General features: G+C 35.8%; 1 protein-coding gene across 3 annotated transcripts in view; it reads left to right on the top strand.

The window, feature by feature from the left end:
• Zdhhc17 (zDHHC palmitoyltransferase 17) overlaps positions 1–22,517 on the top strand; it is a 92,450-nt gene that overhangs the window by 16,638 nt on the left and 53,295 nt on the right. For all 3 annotated transcript variants that reach the window (XM_078053109.1, XM_078053111.1, XM_078053110.1), the window contains one exon: positions 15,728–15,831. In XM_078053109.1, the coding sequence (XP_077909235.1) occupies positions 15,728–15,831 (104 nt within the window). The remainder of the gene's footprint in view (positions 1–15,727; positions 15,832–22,517) is intronic.

Genomic DNA, 22,517 nt, shown 5'->3' with positions numbered 1-22,517 from the left:
GAGAAAGAGAATTTAATGTGAGGGCAATTCTTTGAAGAGTTAACCAGGATAGGGGATTCTTCCTAAACCGGATGCTTAGCATGATTCTTGCTAAAATTGAGCTGTGAAGACCTAACAAACGTTGAGGTGGAGTTCTAGTTAAGATGAGGGCACACAGGAACTTGGTTAAGAAGAGGGTCTTTTGTTAGTACCCATAGGGTGAATTTCAGAACTCTCAAAATGTCCCACTAAACAGCCAGTAGTTGTACTTGTCCCATGATATTCTGAAGGTTGTAACTTGGACTTTGTTTCTTGTTACTTCTCTACACATATTCTTATCCTTTGGTAGGCAGAATAATTCCATCCATCCATTGTGTCCCCCCCCCTCCATGGTAGGTTCTTATACCTGGAACATATAAATGTTACCTTGTAAGGAAAAAGAATACAGAGAAGTTAAGGAATCTCAAGAAATAGATGGTTAAAGATCTCAAGATGGGAAGATTATCCTGACTTTAGCTCAGTGATAATGATTTTGGATTTCTGACCTTCAGAACAATAAGATAATAAATTATGTTGCTTTAAGCCACTAAGTTTGTGACAGTTTATTTCATGGCAGTGATAAATTAATTATAATGATTTGCTTGCATAACAGAGGGAGAACAGATAATAGGGCAGTTAACTGCTTGAGGTAAACAAGGAAGGCTATGGTGATGTTTGAATTGTAAGTTGAAGGGTTTGTAAAAGTTTGCCCAAGGGGCTGGGTTTGTGGCTCAGCTGTAGAGCAATCACCTAACATGTTTGAGGACCTGGCATGTTTGAGGCCCTGGGTTTGATTCTTAGCACCACATTAAAATACATACATACATACATACATACAAAGGTATTATTGTAACTAACTCCATTTAATTAGCCCCATCTTTCCAACCCAATAATTTATTATCTATGCTGACTATCTGTCCTTTGCTCCTGTCTCATTCCCCCTCTCTAATTAAGGGAACCCTTACTGCTGTAAGGGGAAATGGGCCTTAACTCTGGCTGCTTCAGACTGAGAGGGGACGATATAGGGCAAGCAGTTTGGGTTTCCCTTTTAGGGATGTTTTTGGTTGGTTGAGGGGTCTGTGGTAAAAGTTTGGTTTGGAAAAAACAGCTTGTAAAATTATCTGGGAGATGAGTGCTTCTCTGAGAGAAACAAGTCATGAGTACTAGAATGATATTAATACAAAATAAATGCTGTAGCATCTGGAAATTGTCAGTGAATATCATGATGATGATAGAGACCAGACCTCATCATAAGGTGCAAGAGCTAAGAAGTTGTTCCCATGACATGGCCTCTATTTGGGAATGTAAATTTTTAAGGATATTAGTTACATTGCCAGAGTTATCAGGAATGTAAACACAACACTTAGTTTTTATAATATCACAGTCATCCCTTTATTTCAGTCTCTTAGGGCTAGATAATTGTACTAGCAAATACAGATCAAGTCTGCCTATGTAGGAGGTTAGGGAGATTTGTAGGTATTAAATTGATTTTAAAAACTTTTTGGGGCTGGGGATGTGGCTCAAGGGGTAGCGTGGTCGCCTGGCATGCGCGAAGCACTGGGTTCGATCCTCAGCACTACGTAAAAATAAAATAAAGATGTTGTGTCAACTGAAAACTAAAAAAGAAATATTAAAAAAATTCTCTCTCTCTAAAAAAAAAAAAAATGCTTTTAACTCTTGACAGTCTCTTTTGATAGTTATTAGGCACTGCTGTCTAAGAATCCTTTCATAGCCTCCAGTCTTACTTTTGGTGCGGCTGACACAGTGTACATCTTAAGTTACATTAAAAGAATTATTGTTTTTCCTTTTAAATGCCCAGGTGTGGCTCTGCTTTGGTTATAACTTTCTTGCCAGGTATTTAAGACCATGGTAGTCAAATTGACCTTGTTTCTATTATTAGGAGACAGCTGAGTTTCCTTAGGGGATCACTTTTAGGAACTTAGCTTCTCTAGTGCCATCTTCCAATATAGGTCAGGGTCTTACTGACCACTTGGGGCTTTCTTTGAAAGCATCAGGAATGTTTCCTCTCTAGTAACCTTCCCCTGTAGCATGTGCACTGGTTGATATTTTGCTCTCCAGTATCTCATTGATTCCCCCTTATCTGGAGGTCATGTGGCCCAGAGGTGCAAAGCTGTTAGAGAAGTCCCCTCATTTCCTGATTTGAGCTGATCTCAGAGGACAATAACCAAATATTGGCTATTTTCTTCTTGTACCTTTTACTTACTTTAGTCTCCAAGTTTTAATTTTAAATTTAGCAAGTCAGTTTCACCAGTCTTAAAAGTTGGAGTATTGGGTTTTAACTGAATGTCTATAACAGTTATTTATCTCTTCCATTAATTGGGGTCAGTATTACTACTAGAAGTTAGTGTTATGTTCTGTACTATGGGTGATGGCCTATTATCTCAAATTAATTCAGGTTGTTATAGTGGATGTTGTACTTCTGTAAGGCACTAACAGAAGAGTTATAAAGTTTACAAGGAAAGTACAAGAATGGAATTAAGGAGCAATCAGTAACCAGTGAATCAGTGAAAACCCACATCCAAGTCTTGTAGAATGGCAGCTTGCACTAACTGCATTTAATTAGCCGACAGGTGCGGTTATTGTCCTCCAGAATGAGAGTCAGAAAGATGTGAGGTACAGAGGAGCCTAACCTTGGTGATGACCTCCATCCCCACGGAGTTCCTAATACCAGGCTTGAAAATCAGGATTGGGTCCTCCTCCCCATCCTTGTGTACACTCCCCCCCCCCCCAACACACACACACACTGTGTTGAAGGTTAAACACCCAAGAAGTGCTAAGGCAAGCGTGGAAAGTAAGTTTTCTTTAAGGGATAGAACAGAAATAGTAGACTCCTGGAGAGAAGGGGACCTAGAACTGGGATCCATGGGAGTGGGGGTTTCTTGCCCCTTGATAGATCTTAGGTTTCCTTTCCTCTCACTGTCTCCCCCCTTCTTCTTGCCTGTGTGACCAATAGGCAGGAAAAGAGCTGCATGGGACACTTATTTACTGCACCTCTTGTTGGGAGGAGCTATTCCCTGAAGGTGTCAATAACTTTGAGATAGGGGAAGTGCTTTGGAGGTGTTAGCATTTTATTTCCTTTCTTTGAACTAGAATGGCTCCCTCCACACAATCATTTATTATCTAGGCTTGTTATGGAAAACCACTCCTCCAGTTGGGTGTGCTCAGGTTTGTTTAGGCCTTTGGACCCAGATGACCTAGTGCTCTAAAAGTTCTGGGCTCCAAGCTGAGGTTGCATGAGTTTTTAAGTAAATTTGACATCATTTCTTAACCATTACAACATTGGTGGGTTTGAATTCTTGGCCCTGCACAGAGAATTTACGATAAGTAATTCATAGTGTGAACAAAGTCAGTAAAACACTTGCTAGTGTTATCACTAAGTGGCCTTCACCACAGGCAGCAGAGACTCTAGATGACTTGAATTTATTTCCCTAAGAACTATATTTTTAAGAACTAAGCCTAGGAGGTTATAGTTTAGATAGCATTTAATTAGCATAGCAATTAAGTGATGTAGCTACTTTCCTACAGAATTCAGAAAATTTCAAAGTATAAGTAAAATTTCTTCAGCCATACCTGTTGAATTTCTGGCTGTGCATGTTTACATTTTAAGAGAGGGAGACTCCTAGAGAAAGCCATTTACAATTCAGTAGATAGGTACCCATGGTTAATTAGGTTCCCTGAAGAGAAGCCTGAGGGTGGTGGTTTAAACCCTTTTCTAGGCATTGATTCTTCATCATAGTGTTCTTATAATTTCATTTTTAATCAGGTCTGGTTCCTCCATCACATGCTGACTATCTCTCCTTTACCCCATCTCACATAGACATGCCTTTTAATAAATGGTTACAAGGACCAGGCCCGGTGGTGCATGCCTCATCAGTCTGGATTGAGGCAGAAGATACAGGAGTTCAAAGCCAGCCATAGCAAGTTAGTGGGGCCACAAGCAATTTAGAGTCTGTCTCTAAATAACATTTTTTTAAAAAAAGTTCTGGTGATGTGTGTGGCTAAATTGTTGAGCTCCCTGGGTTCAATCCCAGGTACCAAAAAAGAAACAAATAAAACGGACAATGGTTTCTGGATTTAGTTTAGTGGTAGAGTTCTTATGTAGCTTGCTGGAGGTCCTGGTTTTGAATGTCAATGATCAGTTTTATTCAGACCCAGAAACCACACCTGGAGGCTAACCTGTAGACATATTAATGAGCACCATCAAGGCCTATTTCAAGTGTAAAAGGCCTTGAGGCTCACCTGTGGGAACACCTCCAGTCAACTCCTTTGACCCAGAGGTGGAAAAAGGAAGGGGGTAGTTGAACCCAGATGGAAGTTTTAGGAAGAAAGGTGAACCCAGAGGTAAAGGAAGACAATAGCCTTGATACTTTTTAATGCCTTTTAAACATATATTTTGCTCCTTGCTCTACCTAGAACCATACTTAAACTCCTAAGCTGGCACACCAAAATGGGTTTTTCTGCTATCAGGCCCCCTCCCACATGGTGGGAGTTCTGTCTCTTCTTGCTTAAGTAAATCCTGCTCTGTTTACTCTTCCCTTCTGTGATTTCCTGAGGATTTTCTGACTTCAAAACTCCTTTACTGATCTCTATTGCTTACTCAACTGGATACCTAAATGCCTTTGTTTATTCTCATTGAAGATGAAATTTTTGCATTTCATCTAAGAAATTGTTCAAAACAGACTTCAGGATTTTCAGTTTCCTTACCATTCAAATTACATTTTGGTAATTAAATAATTTACATGTGTAGGTGACTCATAAACTTAAACAAAAATATTTTATAGTGCTTAAAAGATATTTCCTCCAAATTTTTGAGAATCTGTGTCTTGCCAGATTTTTAGAGTCTAATTGGAAATGAGTTCATGACTTAAGTTTGGGCTGCTGGTAAGAGCAGTTGGCTGGTAAGAGCAGTATAAGAAGCGAACAAGAGGGAGAGAAGGTGATTTCCACAAGATTATCAATCTAACTAGATTATGCACTAGAAAGATTCAATTCAGAATCCTAGAATTGGAGGATAAAATTGAGAATAACTGTCAACTGAAGTAAAAAATTGAATATATTCCAAAATGCAAGGGTGTGGTGCTCCAAAGGACATTTCTGTCCAAATACAATGTTATTCATTCTCTGAAATATGTTTGGATAAGGATTGTTTAATAGCTTTGTACATGAAAGCACATGGAAGGTAATACAAAAATAAAAATAAAAATGGAGGCAGACCTATGGACCAGCAATGTTTTATTCAGTCCAGAGGGACACATCTTCAGGGGCAAAATGGCATTGGCAGGGGGCAGGGCCAGGTCATGGGAAAAGTTTTGGTGGTGGGATCATTTAGGGCAGGGTTAGAAGGTAGGTAGGGAAACAGGAGTATAAATTCCTTTTGGGTTTATTGTTCATATCCTTCATTCCAGACTGTGAAAGGGGAATATTGAATTGGGGCATCAATATCTTTTCTGGATGCTTCCTGCTGTAAAGGGGCAAAGTAGGGGAACCCCCTTTCAGAATTCTGGGAGAGGACAAAGGGATTCTGGTGGTTGGAGCAGAAGAGAGGTGTATGTGGAAGGAGCTTCAGGGTAACCACAGGCAGTTGTTGTGATGTGCATGTGTGTGTGGTGTGTATGTGTGTGTGGTGTGTTACATGTGTAGGTGACTCATAAATTAAAAAAAAAATGTCCAGTCTGTACACATCAGAAGCAGGGTTTGGGAGGTGTATTAGAGGGTCCATTGGGGCTAAGAGTAGGGAATTTTTTAGGGCTCTTGCTGAGGCCAGGTGGTATTTAGTTTAAGCTGTTTGTATCTCTCCTTTTTGGCCTCATCTTCCCTATTATTAAAAACTTTGAAAGCAGTGTCTAGAAACTGCTACTGGGGAGTCTTGGGGCCCTTTTCTAACTGTCTAGTTTTTTACAGATATCAGGTGCTGACCCATTGATAAAGTTAAAATGGAGAGAGAATGCCGCCAGTACTATTAAGGCCTAGGTTGGTATATTTGGTAACAGCCTCAGTAAGTCAGGCCAATAAGAAGGTGGGGTTTTCATCAGGTCCCTGGATAATTTCCTTTTACCTTATCCCAGTTAACCTGGGTATGAGAATTTTTTGCCATGCCTTCAAGGAGACAAGTAATCCTGTGCTGGAGTCTAGTAACTCCAGCATCTTGAGGCTTATATGTCCAATCAGGTTCAGCTGTAGGAATGGCAGGAGCCTCTGCTGCAGGATAGATAAGAGGTTTTTGACCATTAGGTCAGCATGTTCTCTAGGTACTTGCTGAATACAGAAATGTTCATCAGGAGTCACGGATGGAAGTTAATATTGTAGTACACATCTGCCCAAGTAAGGTGGTAAGCCTGAGTCAGATGGGTGAACTCCTTCCTTTACTTAGGTTTTTCAGAAAATGAGCCTGATCTGTCCTCTATTTGGGACATATCTCCCATGGAGAAAGGGACATGTACCCACACTGTCCCTTCAGTCCCTGCTACCTCCCAAAGGGGGACGGATGTTTTGCTGGGAGAGTTTTAAAGTCATGTTTGGGGAGGGGATAGCAAAGGAGATGGGAAATAGGAGTTTGGGGTTTGAGAAGGAGGATTAGTGAGGCTTTGATGGGGAGGCTGTGGGATTTTGGGGATGAGGCCCAACAAGGAAGCTGTAAGACCCCCTGGATCTGTAAGGAGGGGGTTTATTCGCTATTTCTATAGCTGTGAATGAGGAAAAGAGCTGTGAATCTATGAGGATTAATTGTAAAAAAGGGCAGGGCTAACATAATGAGGGCTTGAGCTGTGGATAAAGAAGGTCTGGAGATAAGTTATCTCAGATCACTTGCCATTCTGTAATAGATAATTTTTAAAAATTTGGAGAATTTCTTGATCAGAGGTCCTGTACCTGGGTCATTGGTGCAAATAGTTTAATTTATATTGTGGCCAAATCTGAGTGCTGAGCCTAGGAGGCATTTGACTTTGAGGTCAGTTTGGGAGTAAAGGGCCTTAAAATGGACTGAGAAATTTTCATATTGGACAGGTTTCACTAGAATGTCAAATAGTTTGAAATTAGAGCGTCCTCCAAAATCTTCTAGACTGATTGGTTCTACCAGAGAATGAGAGAATGTCTTCACTCCATTCTCAATGGTGGGGGGACCCCCAGGGTCCCAGTGTGTCAAAGGGTGAGATTTCAGGGCAGGGTACCTATCTACTGGAGACTGAATAGAAGTCTTACCTCTCTGGATAATAGGAAGGGCTGTGTTGGATGTAGGAACAAAATGAAAAATAGGTCTCTGAACCAGAGGTCTGCAGGGTGTTATGGAGGGAGGGATTGGGAAGAGGGTGGCAAGAGTGAGGGGAGGGGGTTTGAAAGAGGATGCCTTCAGCACCAGTAAAGGGTTAGGTATAAACCCTTGTACTGTCTACATAGCTTAAAGCTGTGAAAACCTAGCCCAGAGTTGGGGTCAGTTATGGGTCGTGTACTGGCAGCTGGGAGCCAAAGTGGATTTAGAGGGTGTGAAGGGTCTCTCACTGTAGGGAGGTTGAACACTGTCAACTTGGGGATTCAGCTGTAGCTGCATGGGTGATCTCTGGATGTGCCCCCACCCAGAGATAACCATGGCGGTGGTGGACACTCAATGGTCACTTCCCAGGTCTCATCAGCGATTTATTGTGATTGTTGGGGAAGGATAACTTTGTAAATTAATCAGATATCTCTAACAAATACATTTACGATTAATCCTTTTCTCAGATGAGTGTATTGAACAGCATTAACCATCTCTTCCTTGTTGAAGAAAAATCCCAGAAACAATGGGTATATACTTAGATATTTTATAGACATCAACATTTTATTAGTAGTTTGACCACCTTGAAAAACTTGTGAGTAATTTTAAAGACATCTTTACTCTCATTTGTTTACCTAATTTAAATGGAATTTTTTAAATCACAGAAATTAAAGGTATTTGGATCCATTTATGAGCACTCATTTATCTATGTCAATTTTGATACCATGTACATTATGTATGAACACAAGCACATATGTAAACAAAACAGTACACAAGGGTGCATATTTAAGACAGGAAATGGAGATCCTGCAGTTGTTTGTAGGCACATCTCCACTGTAATGCTACAGATGTTCATTCATTAAAGCCTCTATTGGATTGAGAGCTAACCCTTGAAAAATTTGGCCTCTGAACAAAAAGTGTGAGAACCTCTATAATAAAGGACTGATCAGAAAAATATATTAATTTAGGGATGCAGGATCAAGTGTGAATTCACTATAAAGTGAGGTAAAAAAAATAGAATAAAAAAAATAAAAAACAAGTCCTAGAAGAAAGAAAAAATAACATGGCTGTAATTGAAATAACCTTCTATTTATTACTTTTGAGGATGAGGTTTTCCTCTGAACAACAACAACAAAAAGAGCAGAAATATGGGGGCCTGTGCTGAGAGAACTGTTTCTTTGGCTAGGGGACAGCTCCCCAATCCTGGATCCTTTAGGGGTCAGCAGTTTTTGTCTTTCCTTCCATGACCTCTGGCTGAGGGTGGGGGACTTCACTCAAAATAGAGGTTACTAACTAACTTCTTGATAACTATTTTAATTTAAAGGAGGATATATGCCAGCTAGTTGTACCCTTAAATTTTTTTTTCATATTATTCACAAACCATGATTTTTTATTATGCTCCTCAATTTGAAGTAGGAGGCAAGACTCCTAGTACTCTGGATGATATCTCCACTAGAGAAAATAAATAATATGGATTCCTGAACTAGGACAGATGAGGGGTAGTTTTGGTCTTTTTCCTGCCACATGAGGATCTGGTCATAAAAGATTCCTCCTTCGTGGGCTGGGGCTGTAGCTCGGCAGCAGAGTGCTTGCCTAGCATGCATAAGACACTGGATTCGATCCTCAGCACCACATAAAAATAAACAAATAAAATAAAAGCATTCTGTCCATCTACAACTACAAAAAAAAATCTAAAAAAAAAAAAAAGCTTCCTCCTTTATTGAAACTGAGTTCTTCTTATCAACATTATAATGTTTTTGGGCCTGTATTTTTCCTTCAGTGAATAGGTAATTTGCTAAGAAAGGGACATATGTTGTCCTTAGAAGCCAGGCAGGGCTGCAGGTAAATTGCTTCTTGGAAGAGAAAACATGTGAGTTCAGCATTCAGCATGTTCTGTCGTCCCCCATCCTTATATAACTAGTGATAAAAGATGGGCTAAAGGTGGAGTGATCCAAGGGCAGGAACCATTCTGCCCAAGGGCCATTCATTCATTAAGGGCTCCTTCTATGGAGGCAGGCTCTCTTAATAACGGGTGGAGGAGGGGGAAGTGTCCTAAGATATTAACATGTTCTCCTGAATTAGCCCCTAATCATTTATTACCTGCCGATGGGGAAGCAGTTTTCCCTTTAAGAACCCCAGGTCAGTCAGGAGTCCATGGCAAAAGCCTGGGGGGGACACTGTAAAATTGTGAAGTCATCTGGGGGGTGGGTACTCCTGAGAGAAACAAAATGACAAGAGTATTGGAATGAGACTAATACAAAATAAATTGCCAGAGTTATTAGGAATGTGGATCAGATTCAGGACATGAGAGCTTCAAGCAGTATTGGGGGGTGGCTCCGGCCAGATGGCTTCAGTTATTTCAAGCCTTTCTCTGTCCTACCCACCAAATTTCTCCCACAGAAAAGAAACTGAATCAAGTCAGGGCAGACATTCCCAACACTTGGATTAAGGGGAATCTAATCCACCTTTTTTGATGCAAGATGATGGAGAATTTGTGGCTCCCCATAGGTAGCCTCTGGGCACACATCCCTAGGGTGCAGCCCCTCCCGTGTGCTTCCTCCTGGAAGCTGGCACTGGCGCCAGTGGTCATATCATGTCAAACTTTCTTGTTGGAAGCAAGAAGGTTAATTTGATATTTTGGATTGAGACAGTGGTGGTACATGAAGAAGATCGTTGCTGCAAGTTGGAGTCATTTTACTTATTAGAACCAACAGTGGGAACACAGTCGAATACATATTATATAAAGAACTTGTTATTGACTAACAAATTGGTTTGAAATCTTTCCATTAAAATATTCTCAACCAAATTATTTTTGTTCAGTTTTCCCTTAAGATGGTGCATTAAGTTCTTTAATAAAGGGTTCTGCCTTGAGAGTAGTGCCATCTGCTGGCACTGTTAATTAATTACATTTTAAAAGAAAATTTATAATGTAGCGGCAACTGGTTTCTTTGCCATTCACCTTTCTCTTGGTTTTATGTTTTGTTTATGCTGTCTTCTCATTGAAAACAATATTTCCCTTTAAAAAATATGAATGGCATAATGAGAATTCAGTATACTACCTCAAGTTTTCCTTCTTTGCCAAATTTTTTTTTTTGTGTGTGTGTGTGTTTCTTTGTGACAGTATGCCTTTATTTCACAATAAAAGAATAAAGAATCAAAGTTCTGGTCCCCTCCCCCCAGTGAACTCCATCTGTGTGCTATCTGTTTCATTCTGTCCTAAGGACACATCATTTGGTTCATCAGTATTAAATAGGACTTAGAAGTGAAATGAGAAGACAGCATAAACTTGTCAGACATGTTTTATAATAATTAAACTCATTTAGTTTCTTGATGACACCTGGCGTCCGTTATTTGTACAGTGAAAGTACTTCACAAACCTGTGGTTAAGCCCTTTTGATATGCTAATACATTTGTGAACTGTGCACCAAAGAAGGCAGATTACATATGTCTTGTGGTTAACTATGTGCCTAGAGTTGTGTTGGATTGGTTTCTTTCCCCCCCTTTTTTTTTGGTTTGAGAATGCATTTATTTAATTATTTGATAATTTCAACATCTATTCATGAATCTATGTGCCATCATATTTTGCCCTGTTTGAATTACCTTTTGTCTTCCAGAAGTAAACAATTCATATATTTAAATTGTGTGCCATTCTGAGTAGCATGATGAAATCACAACATTCAGTGTCATCCTGCCTGGGACTGAATCATCTTTTTTGTCTACTGTACTCACACTATATATACTACCTGACCTTTGGTTACTTAGTTGCTATCTCCTATACCAGATTAACTGTTTGTCTCAGGTATCAAAGTGTTTGTGTTCAAATCAACCCTACTTTACTTAATAATGGCCTCAAAACAAATGAGTAGTACTGTTGGCAATTTGGATATGCCAAAGAGAAGTAAAAATGTGCTTCCTTTAAGTGAAAAGATAAAATTTTTTGACTTAATATGGACAGAAAAAAGATGCTGAGGTTGCTAAGACCTACAATAAGAACAAATCTCCTGTGTGAAGTTGTGAAGAAGGAAAAAGAAATTGGTGCTAGTTTTGCTGTTGCACCTCAGTCTGCAATAGCCACAGTGTGATAAGTGCTTAGTTATGATGGAAAAGACATTAAATTTGTATGTATAGGAAATATTATATTAAATATCTATCTATCTATCTATATATATATAAAATTTATATGTATAGGAAAAGACTTAGTATGTATAGGGTTCAGTACTGTTCTACTTCTTGGATTGTATCCCTATGGAATAAGGGAGACTATATCCCAAGAGGGAATATGAATAATTACGAATTCTGGTATCTATTGTCTTTATACATGAGCCAGCATTTACGTGTACTTGCTGTATAAGTTTGAGTTAGGTTATATTATGTTGATTTCTCTTGTAGTAGTATATATAGCAGTTATACCTATCTCAAATCTTCTCATTCCTCTCTGCCTGTTTAATGGCAGATCTGAAGGTAATCTCTCTTCTGAATTGTCTCAAATAGCTGCCAGTGCCAGGGCTGTGAAAACCTTTGACAACTAGATACATTTAGAATTTTCCAATTAGTTATTATTTATGTCAATATATTAAGTTGATATATGTTAGTCTTAGAAAGGACTTGGAGGACTTCCAATCCAGAAATGTCTGAATAGTTTTGAAAAGCAACTGAACCTTTTTTTTAATTGAAAAAAAATATTTTCTAAAGCCTAAAACTAAGAAAGATTTAATTGTGAGGTCATTAGGCTCCTGCAGATAGCTCCTGCAGCACCTTAGGTTCCTACATAAGCAAACCAAAACCTAATTTAACAAAGCAAAAAAAGAAAATTTCAACTCTTTCTAATGTAAAATTGCTTGTCAACATCTAACAGACTTTACCAATCAGAACCCACCAACTAACTTCTAACTTGGAACTTTTTCACCACATTTATACCCAAATAGGACTCAGGATTAATTGTAGCCAACCAAGTAATATATTTTACTTCAGAGTTGAACTTTTAAAAGCCCTCAACTCATGATGTAAAGCTTAGCTCTCAGAACCTCTTATGATTGTTAGTACTGCCCAATTTTTGAATTGTTCTTTGTGCAAATAAACTGCTAAGTTTAATTTAAATTTTTTTTAAAAAAAACAGACTCTAAAAGTACATAAATAACAAAGTACTTTGTTTAGGAAGGGAATAAATGAGTGCAACTTTCTATCTGTGTATACTTGTTGGTCAGCCAACAATGTGAGCACATTAAAAAACAATTTTATGAGCTAGGGATTTTGGTGAAAACCTATAATTCCAGCTGCTTGGTGGGGCAGTGCAGTGATGGCTAAGGTAGGAGGATCAGTTGAGCCTAAGGAGTTCAAGGCCATCCTAGGCAATATAGCAAAATCCTCTCTTCTGAAAAAATTTAATTTTAAAGTTTTAAAATTACAGTTAAGTCTAGTAATAATTACACTTATCTTCATGGAGTGTGTTGTCCTTTGTCACGTTAGAGGTATTAGAGATAAAGCAATATTGAGTCTGTAGGAAATGAGAAAAATAAGTTCCATATTGCAAAATTTGGTAAAAAAGAAGGTTGAGATTTACTTAGACACCTTTCTTGTACTGCTTAAGGGTTAGGTTGAAAGACATCCTTAAAAAAAAAAATCAGTTATCTTTTACTGGAAAGTAAAAACAATCTAGTAGATAGGGCAAAACAGATTTTGGTATTGGTTAATTTTAAAGTATTACTAAGGAAAAAGACTGATTTCCAGTGACATTTGCAAGATCGCATTTGGTAATATTGATTATGACAAAATGGCTGGTAGAGAAACTGAGAATACAGTTTAATCATCCTTGAGTAAGTGAGGTCTCTAGGAATGGAAATGAAAGCTTTTAAATAGTAATCCTCAAAAATAAATTTATTTTATGGTTGTTCATTATTTACATGTACAAGCAATGTATTTGTTCCTAGTAACAAAGAATAGCAGCTGGTCTTATCGGATTTTCAAGTTAGAATGCTTTCAGAAGTTATATATTTTTTTTGACATTGTGTTGTCTATTTCTGTGCTTTAACTTATTGGGAGACTCTTGCTCATAATACTTGCATTCTGCATTGCAAAGTTCTTGAAGGCTAGACACAATGTTTTGTATATTTGAAGTACTGATTTGAGAGATAATAGAATTTGATGTGAAAGAAAAAAATCTGTGATTCTGAAGATCTATATTTAAAAGGTTGATGTTTGAGTTCATCGTGGATTTTTTTTTCTTGGCATTGGTTTTCATTTTTAAAACATTCAGTTTTTTATCTTGATTACCTACTTTTTATGTACTCTGAAACTTTGCATTTGCCTCACCCTGTCATAGTTCTGGGTTCAAGTATTTTGTTGAGCTTTATGTATAGCAGTTTCTTATATTTTGTTGAATATATTATTCTGTTCTGCTTGAAAGCTATCACCAGTTTATTACTGTCTCAGGGGGTTAAAGTCCTATAAAAGTCAGAATTAGAGATTTAAAAATTATATTTCCTGTAGAGGAGAATAGAATCAGAAAAGAGAACCCAGAAATAAGGAAGTGTTACTTGCCTGAGAAGTATCTTTTCCCTGATTATATAGAACACAGAGAAGTTGAAAAGTGGAATTCAGTGGAGAAAGTGAATGCAGAAATTTTAAAAAAGGTGATGGATAAATCTTAAATATTTTATCACTTATTTAGAATGTTGAATATACCCATAATACTTGACCTGTTCATGTTCTAATTTTAATGGAATTTGAAAATAGTTTCTTTAAAAATCACTTAGTAAACGTGCATATATTGTGAAATTTGGTTTAATTATGAGATCTGTTTCCATTCTTATGCTATATGGATATATAATTATTAGTGGTATTTTAATATTGGCTAAAACATTTTCATAAAGAACTAGGTAAGCATTAACTTGTTGGAAGATTGTATATAAGCTAAATTTGCTTTTGTGAAACTTTTAGAATCCCTATTCTTATTGAAAATACTTGTATTTATAATTCTACATCAATTTTTAGAAATTTCAGATTAGTAGTCTAATTTGTGGCTTACTTAGACTTTATCCAGTAAAATTCTCTTAATTTTGTATTACTACATATCAGTGGTACGTGGTATATGATCAGAGGCAAGAGAATATAATTTGTTACAAGAAGTTATTTCCAGGGGCTGAGGATGTGGCTCAAGCGGTAGCACGCTCGCCTGGCATGCAGTGGGCGCTGGGTTCGATCCTCAGCCTACATAAAGGGTGTTTTGTCCACCAAAACTAAAAAAAAAAAAAAAAAAAAAAAAAAAAAAAAATTAAAAAAATTTTCTCTCTTAAAAAAAAAAAAAGAAGTTCTTTCCAGATGTTTTGTTAGGATTTATCCTATTATTTATTTTTAAACATGTCAAATGTTGCAGTTTGAACAAACTATATTAGAGCTGGAGATTCTCAATTTTTCTGTTTTCATAGAAAAACAATTGTGTCTTAGTGCTGTATTATCTTGAGGAAGCTGATTAGAGCAAATTTCGTATTTTAAATAAAAATTGCATGCAACATATAAGATTTGAATACTGTCATACCCTGGTGTTGTTATTTAATTAAATTTTTATACAAAAAGTTATTTAAAGGATATGAATATGCTTAGAAATACTATCATGCTTTTCTTAACGAATAGGACACATTCTAAGAAATGTGTTGTTAGGTAATTTCATCATCCTGTGGACTTCAAAGAGTGTACTTACACAGTCCTGAATGGATAGGTTACTACATACCTGGGCTGCAAGAGGTAGCCTATTGCTCCTAGTCTACAAATCTGAATAGCATGTTACTGAGTTGAATATAGTAGGTAGTTGTAATATAATCACAAGTATTTGTATAGAAAAGGTACAGTAAAAATACTAGGTGATGGGAAATTTTCAGTTACATTATATTCTTATGGGATCACCATCATATATGGTCTGTCGACTGAAATGTTATATGGCATATGACTGTATTTAAGCAGATTTACATTCTATTAGAGCTGTACCATTGTTCTTTATTTACCTAGTAGTAGAATAGTAAGTCTTCAGCATGAAGGTATTTGAGAAAAGTAGTAGCTGGGAATAACAGAATAAAATATTTTTTATATTCTTATGTGAGAATACAGAAGTTCTTTCCTTTGGGGACCTTCGAGTTTATTTGGGAAATAGGTCACTGTGTTGGAGCTAGGGATTATGTTAGAGTAATAGAAAAGCTTCCAAGAATGAGGGTTGACTTCATGAAGAGGTCAGAGTGTTCCATGGAACTAAAAATGTATTTCAGTTACTGATTGATCACTGATTTCTAGTCTTACAGTTTTTAAATTTTGAGGATGTGAACAATGAACAAAGTAAAACTTAATCATTTCAACAATGAAGATTCTTCAAACATCACAAAGCAAAAATTTTCGATTATTTTTTACACCCTTTTTTTTTCTCATCTTTTGCTTCTATGATTTTCTCTTTAACAGGAAATCAAACCCCAAAGCCATTATAACCATGGATATGGTGAACCTCTTGGACGGAAAACTCATATTGATGATTATAGCACATGGGACATAGTCAAGGCTACTCAGTAAGTTTGTTGTTATAGTTTTTTTCTTCTTTGATATATTTTGAGTGAAATATGAATCTGAATAACGCTTATGCTGGAAAAATTCCAGTATCTTAATTATATTAGTTTATTTCCCATCAATTTATTGAATTTGTCTATTTGCTTTCGGATTTGATAATCTTCAGAGAAGTTTATTATTATGCCATAAAGAATATTAAGATTGATTATGGAGAATTGGAAAAAGTTGGTTAAAAGCATTATAAATGAAGAACATTAGTGCATATCCCATATTGCCCCCCTCCTTAGCCAGGTACACAAATTAGAAATAAAAGGTAGTAAAAATCATATGTTTATTTATTTATTTATTTAACTTATATTGAGAGAGATACTATAGTTACCTAAAATATTTTCAGAATACCAAATTAGATCAAACTTTGAGAATAGGACAAGGAAAATGACGAATCTAAGACTATTATAATGCAAATCATGTGGAGGTTGAAATATAGCAGGTATTTTCACCTGATGATAGAAGAAAGCATATGTATTTTTTCATAGGTGCTTCAGCATTTTAGAGTTGTCTGAAGTTTGTTGCATCTATAAGAGTTAATATTTACTGGATAATTACCTCGGGTATATATGATTTTTCTAGTCTTTCTGATCATTTGCATATCTTCTTCAGTTACAAAGGATTTAGTGATGTCTGTGATCAGTAAGTAGACCAAGTAAAGCTTAAGTATTTGAAAATTTCTTTAGACATGGTTTCTTTTACTTTTAAATATTTTTCTTCATTTCCGGGTTGCTGAAAGCCTTTAGTTAAATTCCAGAGTACTGAAAGAGTTGATTTTGACCATATTTGCCAAGTTTTTATTGCTTTTATGAGCAACTTTTCTAGGGCTTTAGTCTGCTGATGTTTCCTTTCATTCTTGAATGTTATTTATAGTCAAAGATCAAAGCACCTTTGTGCCAGCTGTGTTTAATTTATGAAACAAATTACATTCTTTTCAGTGAATATTAGAAATGAAAGTTTGTGGTTATTCTTTATTAATTATATATGTAACATTAAAAATTTAAAACCTTTTTCTTTCATTCATATTGTTTGTAATTTAATAGGTAGCAAGACACCAGTTTTATGTTAGTTAGCAGATATTTAGACATTAAGTAACTTTATATTTTCACTAACTTCTCATGCTAGTTATAAATATGTTTTTTCTTTGTTGGTAGATAAGGACTGGCTTTGTTCTGTTTAACTGCTTTAACCTAATTTATTTTGTTGTTTGTTGTTTTCTGTCATCGAGTAGTTTTATGGGACTTCACATGTAGTTCATCCTGTTTAATTGTCTGTGTTTTGTTTTTGCTTTTTGAAAGCTTAGCCCATTTTTTTCCTTCAGTTTTATTACATATTTGCTTACGTGGACATTTAGTGCTTCATATCACAGATTCTAAAGACCTTACCTTTTCATCCCCAATTCTGCACACATACCTACCATGTATGTTTTTAATTCTTCTCAGTCTAATTTCTGTTTTTGGAACTTTGCTCCTTTTGGTATCTTTCTCTTCTTTGACATTGATATGTCCCACCCTAATGTATCATTCCTCTTCAACAAATGAGTATACAACTTTAGGAAGTAAAATACCTCTCTTTATCCCACATATACCATTCTAACTATCTTGTTTCTTAAAAAGTATCTATGGGTCTGTTAACAATTTTTTTAAAAAACATTTATGTAAATTATGAAGCATTTCAGTTCTATAGAAAAATATTAGAAGTATAACTGTCAGATTAAGCAGACACTAACATTTTGCTGTCATTGCTACAGGTTCCTCACTGGTGTATCCTTTCTCTAATCTCCTGGATAGAAACCTTCCTTAAAATTGCTAGGAATCATTCTCATTCACATCCATTATGTAAACAAAATATGCTACTGTAATATATGTTTAAAATTTAAATAAATCATATTATATAATACCCTTGCAGGTTACTTTTTAAATTTTTTAAGAACTGTAAGGCTATTGTGATTTTTTTTTCCTTTGCTGAAAGATAAGGACCTCCTTTGTTCTGTTTAACTACTTTAACCTGATTTATTCTCTTTACTTGTTTGTTGTTTTCTGTCACTGAGTAGTTTTTATTTAATGTGAGTTCTTTTAAAATTTAGTCTTTTTGGAAATATCTTAAATTCTTCTCTACTCAGGATCATAAAGATAATTATATGGAAGGGCAAGTGACAGTGACAGTTTTAGAGTGCTTCAATTGTTTTATTACTTGGTTTGACTAGCGATTATGTAGACATTTATTTTAGTTGTTTAAAATTCTATATGTTTTAAGTACTTCATGTTTTAAAATGGAAACATCTCTATTCAAATAATTTTATGATTTTTGTCTTTACATTTACATGCTTACATGGAATTTTAATTAGGTATATTTTAGTATGATAACATGATTCTAGCTTCATCTTTTTCAATATAGATAACCAATTAAATCTCAGACATTTTTTTAAAGAGAGAGAGAGAGAATTTTAATATTTATTTATTTTTTTTAGTTTTCGGCGGACACAACATCTTTGTATGTGGTGCTAAGGATCGAACCCGGGCTGCATGCATGCCAGGCGAGCGCGCTACCACTTGAGCCACATCCCCAACCCTCTTAGACATTTTTTTATTGAACAGTTAATTCTTTCTCCACCGATTTTTTAAATACGTCTCTTTTATGCCGCCTCTTATATCATTCATTTCTAGATACTTTTTTTTGTTCCATTTGTTGAGATTTTTGTTAGCACCACATGGTTTTACTAAAGCTTTCTTCTTAGTCTTAAAAATGAGTTTGAGTATTATTTACCTTTCACTTTTCCAAAGTAAATGTTAGTGTTTTACTTGGAAATTTATGAAATACGCATTTGAGATTTTAATTAGAAATGCATTTAATTTGTAGATCAGTTTGGGAAAAATGTTTCTGTAGGTCTTATTCTTAATGTTTTTCATCAATCTCATTTGTAGTAAGTAGCGTAATTAAATATGCTGCATCATTTGATGTTTTGCTACAGTAATAAGGATATCTGATCGTGTTTTATTTGGATTTCTCATTTTAGTGATTATCTTGCTTGAAAAAAGATACCTCACAAAGATATGTAATACCCAGATGGAAGAATTAGAATGTGGGTTATATTTTCTAAGTCACACTTTAAGTATTATTCACTAGTCAAGCAAGAATTTACTGAACTTTACCTAGTAAATATACATTTTCTGATGATAATCACTCTTGAGAACTAATCAGGTTTTGGTATTTTCATAACAAGAACAAGTGGTTTCAAATGTTAGAAAATTGTTTCAGGTTTTTTAGTGTGTGCACATAAGGTTTTTATTGGTGACATTTTTAGATCTTTTCGAAAATGTGAATAATGATAGAAATATTTCCAAACATGAATTTGAGAAGTATAATTTTATAGCAGTAGCTTTTCTTAAATAAAAATAGTTACTTTCTCACTTGTCTTTACCTCCAAGGGGAACAGGTTAAAATCATTACCCTTTTTAAGAAAATATGACTGGTAGCGTACTACATAGGCTCATCACTGCCCTTCTTACCAAAAAGAAAAGTTGGTAGATTTTGAAACACTTTCATGGCTTTTTTTGTTTTTGTTTTTGTAATAGGGATTGAACCCATGGGTGCTTACCACTGAGCGACATCCCTAGCCCTTTTAATATTTTATTTTGAGATAGGGTCTGGCTAAGTTGCTTAGGGCCTCATTAAGTTGTTGAGGCTGGCTTTGAACTCACGATCTTTCTGCCTCAGCCTCCCCAGCCACTGTGATTACAGGCAAGCGCCACCATGCCAGCTTCATTTGTCTGTTTTGTTAAAGGAAAAATACATATACTCAGAGCTGGGGCTGTAGCTCCGTGGTAGAGTGTGTGCCTTGCACATGTGAAGCACTGGGTTTGATCCTCAGCACCACATCAAAATAAATAAATATTGTGTCCATCTACAACTAAAAAATTATTTTTAAAAATACATATCTTTTTTAAAAATTTAAAAATTATTTTTTCCATTTCTTATTGTGGTAAGATACAAATATTAAATTTACCATATAAACCATTCTGAAGTTTACAGTTCAGTGATATTCTTTCATAATATTGTGCACCTCCGTAACTCTTCTTCATCTGATAAAACTGAAACTATATACTCATTAAACAATAGCATTTCTCTCTCAGCTTCCCTGTTTCTACTATTTTGACTTCTTTAAATACCACATATTAATGAAATCATACAAGTATTTCTCTTTTTTTTTGGTTTATTTCACTTAGCATAATATTGTCAAGATTTATTCATTTAGCACACATTAAGTTTCCTTTTTAAGGCTGAATAACATTCCATTACATGTCTGTAACAAATTTTTATAGCAGTAGTTTTTCCATATATCTGTTGATGGACGTGGATTGCTTCCACTCTTTATTGTGAAAAATGGTGTCATAAGCAGAGGTGTCCAAATATCTCTTTGAGGCTATGCTTTCAGTTCTTTTCAGTATATACCAAAGAATCGCAGAATCATATAATTCCATTTTCAGTATTTTGAGGGACCATCATATTGTTTTTCACAGTGGCTGTCTGTTGTTGAGTGTTGTGAATTTGTTTGATCTAGTGATTTATTGGGTTGAGCCCTGTATTTCCTTCCTAATGTCTGGTGGTTGTAGCTATTTTTGAGAGTTGAATGATGAAGTCTTCAGCTATTATGGTAGGGCTGTTTCAATTTTGTTTTTGCTTGAGATATTGTGGTGGTCTGTTATTAGGTTCATTAGTAACATAGTTTTTATCTTCTTGTTCTGTTGAATCTTTTATTAGTATATAATGTCTTTCTTTGTCTCTTGTCATCTTTCTTGATGTAAAGTTTATTGAGCTGGGAGCTCAGTGGTACACACCTGTAATCACAGCTACTGAGGAGGCTGAGGCAGGAGGATCATGATTTTGAGGCCAGCCTTAGCAACTTAGTAAGATCTCTTCTCAAAATAAAAAGGGTTAGGGATGTAGCTCAGTGGAAGAGTGCCCCTGGGTTTAATCCCCAGTACCAGGAAGAACAAAGTGGTTTTTTTGGTCTGATTAGTATAGTCACGACTGCTGTCTTCTGGTTACTATTTATTTACATGGAATGTTTTTTTTTCATACTCTTCACTTTTCTGCCTTTCACTTTCCTTTTCTTTGGATCTGAAGTCTGCCTTGTGGACAGCAGACAGTTGCATCACGTGTGTTTTGTTGTTGTTGTTGTTTGTTTCATCCATTATGAATCTTTGTATTGGAGAGTTTAATCCATCTATATTGAAAGCAATTACTAATAAAGAGGAACAGCTGCCATTTTACCATTTGTTTTCTGTGTGCTTTATAGCTTTTTAGTCCCTTATTTAGTGCGTTATGTCTTTTTTGTGTTCTATCAATTTTTTTAAATAGGGAAATGTTTAAATTCTTATTCCTGTAGCTATTTTTCTTTGATTGCTGTAGGTGTTACTTTTAACATCCTAAAATTATAGCTCTAAATTAGAATTTGGTTTTGAATGTATATATACTACTTTTTTGTTGTTGTTGTTGTTGTTGTTGTTTTGGTACTGGTGATTGAGCTCAGGGCACTTGACCCCTGGGCCACATCCCCACCTTTATTTATTTATTTATATTTTATTTAGAGGCAGGGTCTCACTGAATTGCTTAGCGACTTGCTTTTGCTGAGGCTGGCTTTGAGCTTGCAATCCTCCTGCCTGAGCCTGGCTTTGAGCTTGCAATCCTCCTGCCTGAGCCTCAGGAGCCCTTGGGGTCACTGGCTTGTGCCACTGTGCCCGGCTTATATACTACTTTTAATTATTATTATTATTTTTTTTAGGTGTAGATGGTTACAATGCCTTTATTTTATTTTTATGTAGTGCTGAGGTTTGAACCCAGTGCCTCTCTCATAGAAGCTACAACCCAGCCCTAAATACTACTTTTAATAATACACAAACTGTGTTCATTTATATTTTTTTCATATCCCTTTCAATTGTTAATTTCACAGATTTACCTATTTATACATTGTGTTCTCCAAAACCTAGACAAATAATTATTTTAAATGCATTAGTCCCTTAAATGATGATAAAAACAATATGTGGACATAAAAGTCAAAATTGCATTAACATTAGCTTTTAAACTAGTAGTTTCTTTAAAGATATATTAATCTCTTAAATCATGTAGAAAGTAGAGTTGCAAATCATTGTTAAATACTAACTTTTGTAATCAGTTATGTATTGACTTTTATTGAGATCTTTATTTCTTTATATGGCTTTAAGCTACAATCTAGTGTCCTTCCATTTTACCCTACAGGATGTCCTTGAGTGTTTCTTGCATGGCAGCTTTAGTGGTAATGAACTGCCTCTCATTCAGAGATTTCACTCTTTTTAAAGGGAGAGGAATGTCTTAATTTCTCTCTTTTGAAAGGCAGTTTTGCTGGATACAGGATTTGTGGTTGACATTGATTTCTTTTTAATACTTTAAATACATTGGCCTGCTGACCTCTGACTACCAAAGTTTCTGATGAGAAATATGTTAAAAGATTTCCTTCACTTTATTTTTAAAATTTTTTTGTACACAATACCTTTATTTATTGTTTTCTGTGCTGCTAAGGATTGAACCCAGTGCCTCATACACACTAGACAAGTTCTCTATCACTGAACTACCACCCCAGCCCCTCCCTTCACTTTAATTC

This window comes from Ictidomys tridecemlineatus, chromosome 6 (genome assembly GCF_052094955.1).
Source record: "Ictidomys tridecemlineatus isolate mIctTri1 chromosome 6, mIctTri1.hap1, whole genome shotgun sequence".
NCBI classification, from domain to species: Eukaryota; Metazoa; Chordata; class Mammalia; order Rodentia; family Sciuridae; genus Ictidomys; species Ictidomys tridecemlineatus.
The sequence above is the reverse complement of the archived record's forward strand: the minus strand, read 5'-3'. Positions and strand labels throughout refer to the sequence as shown.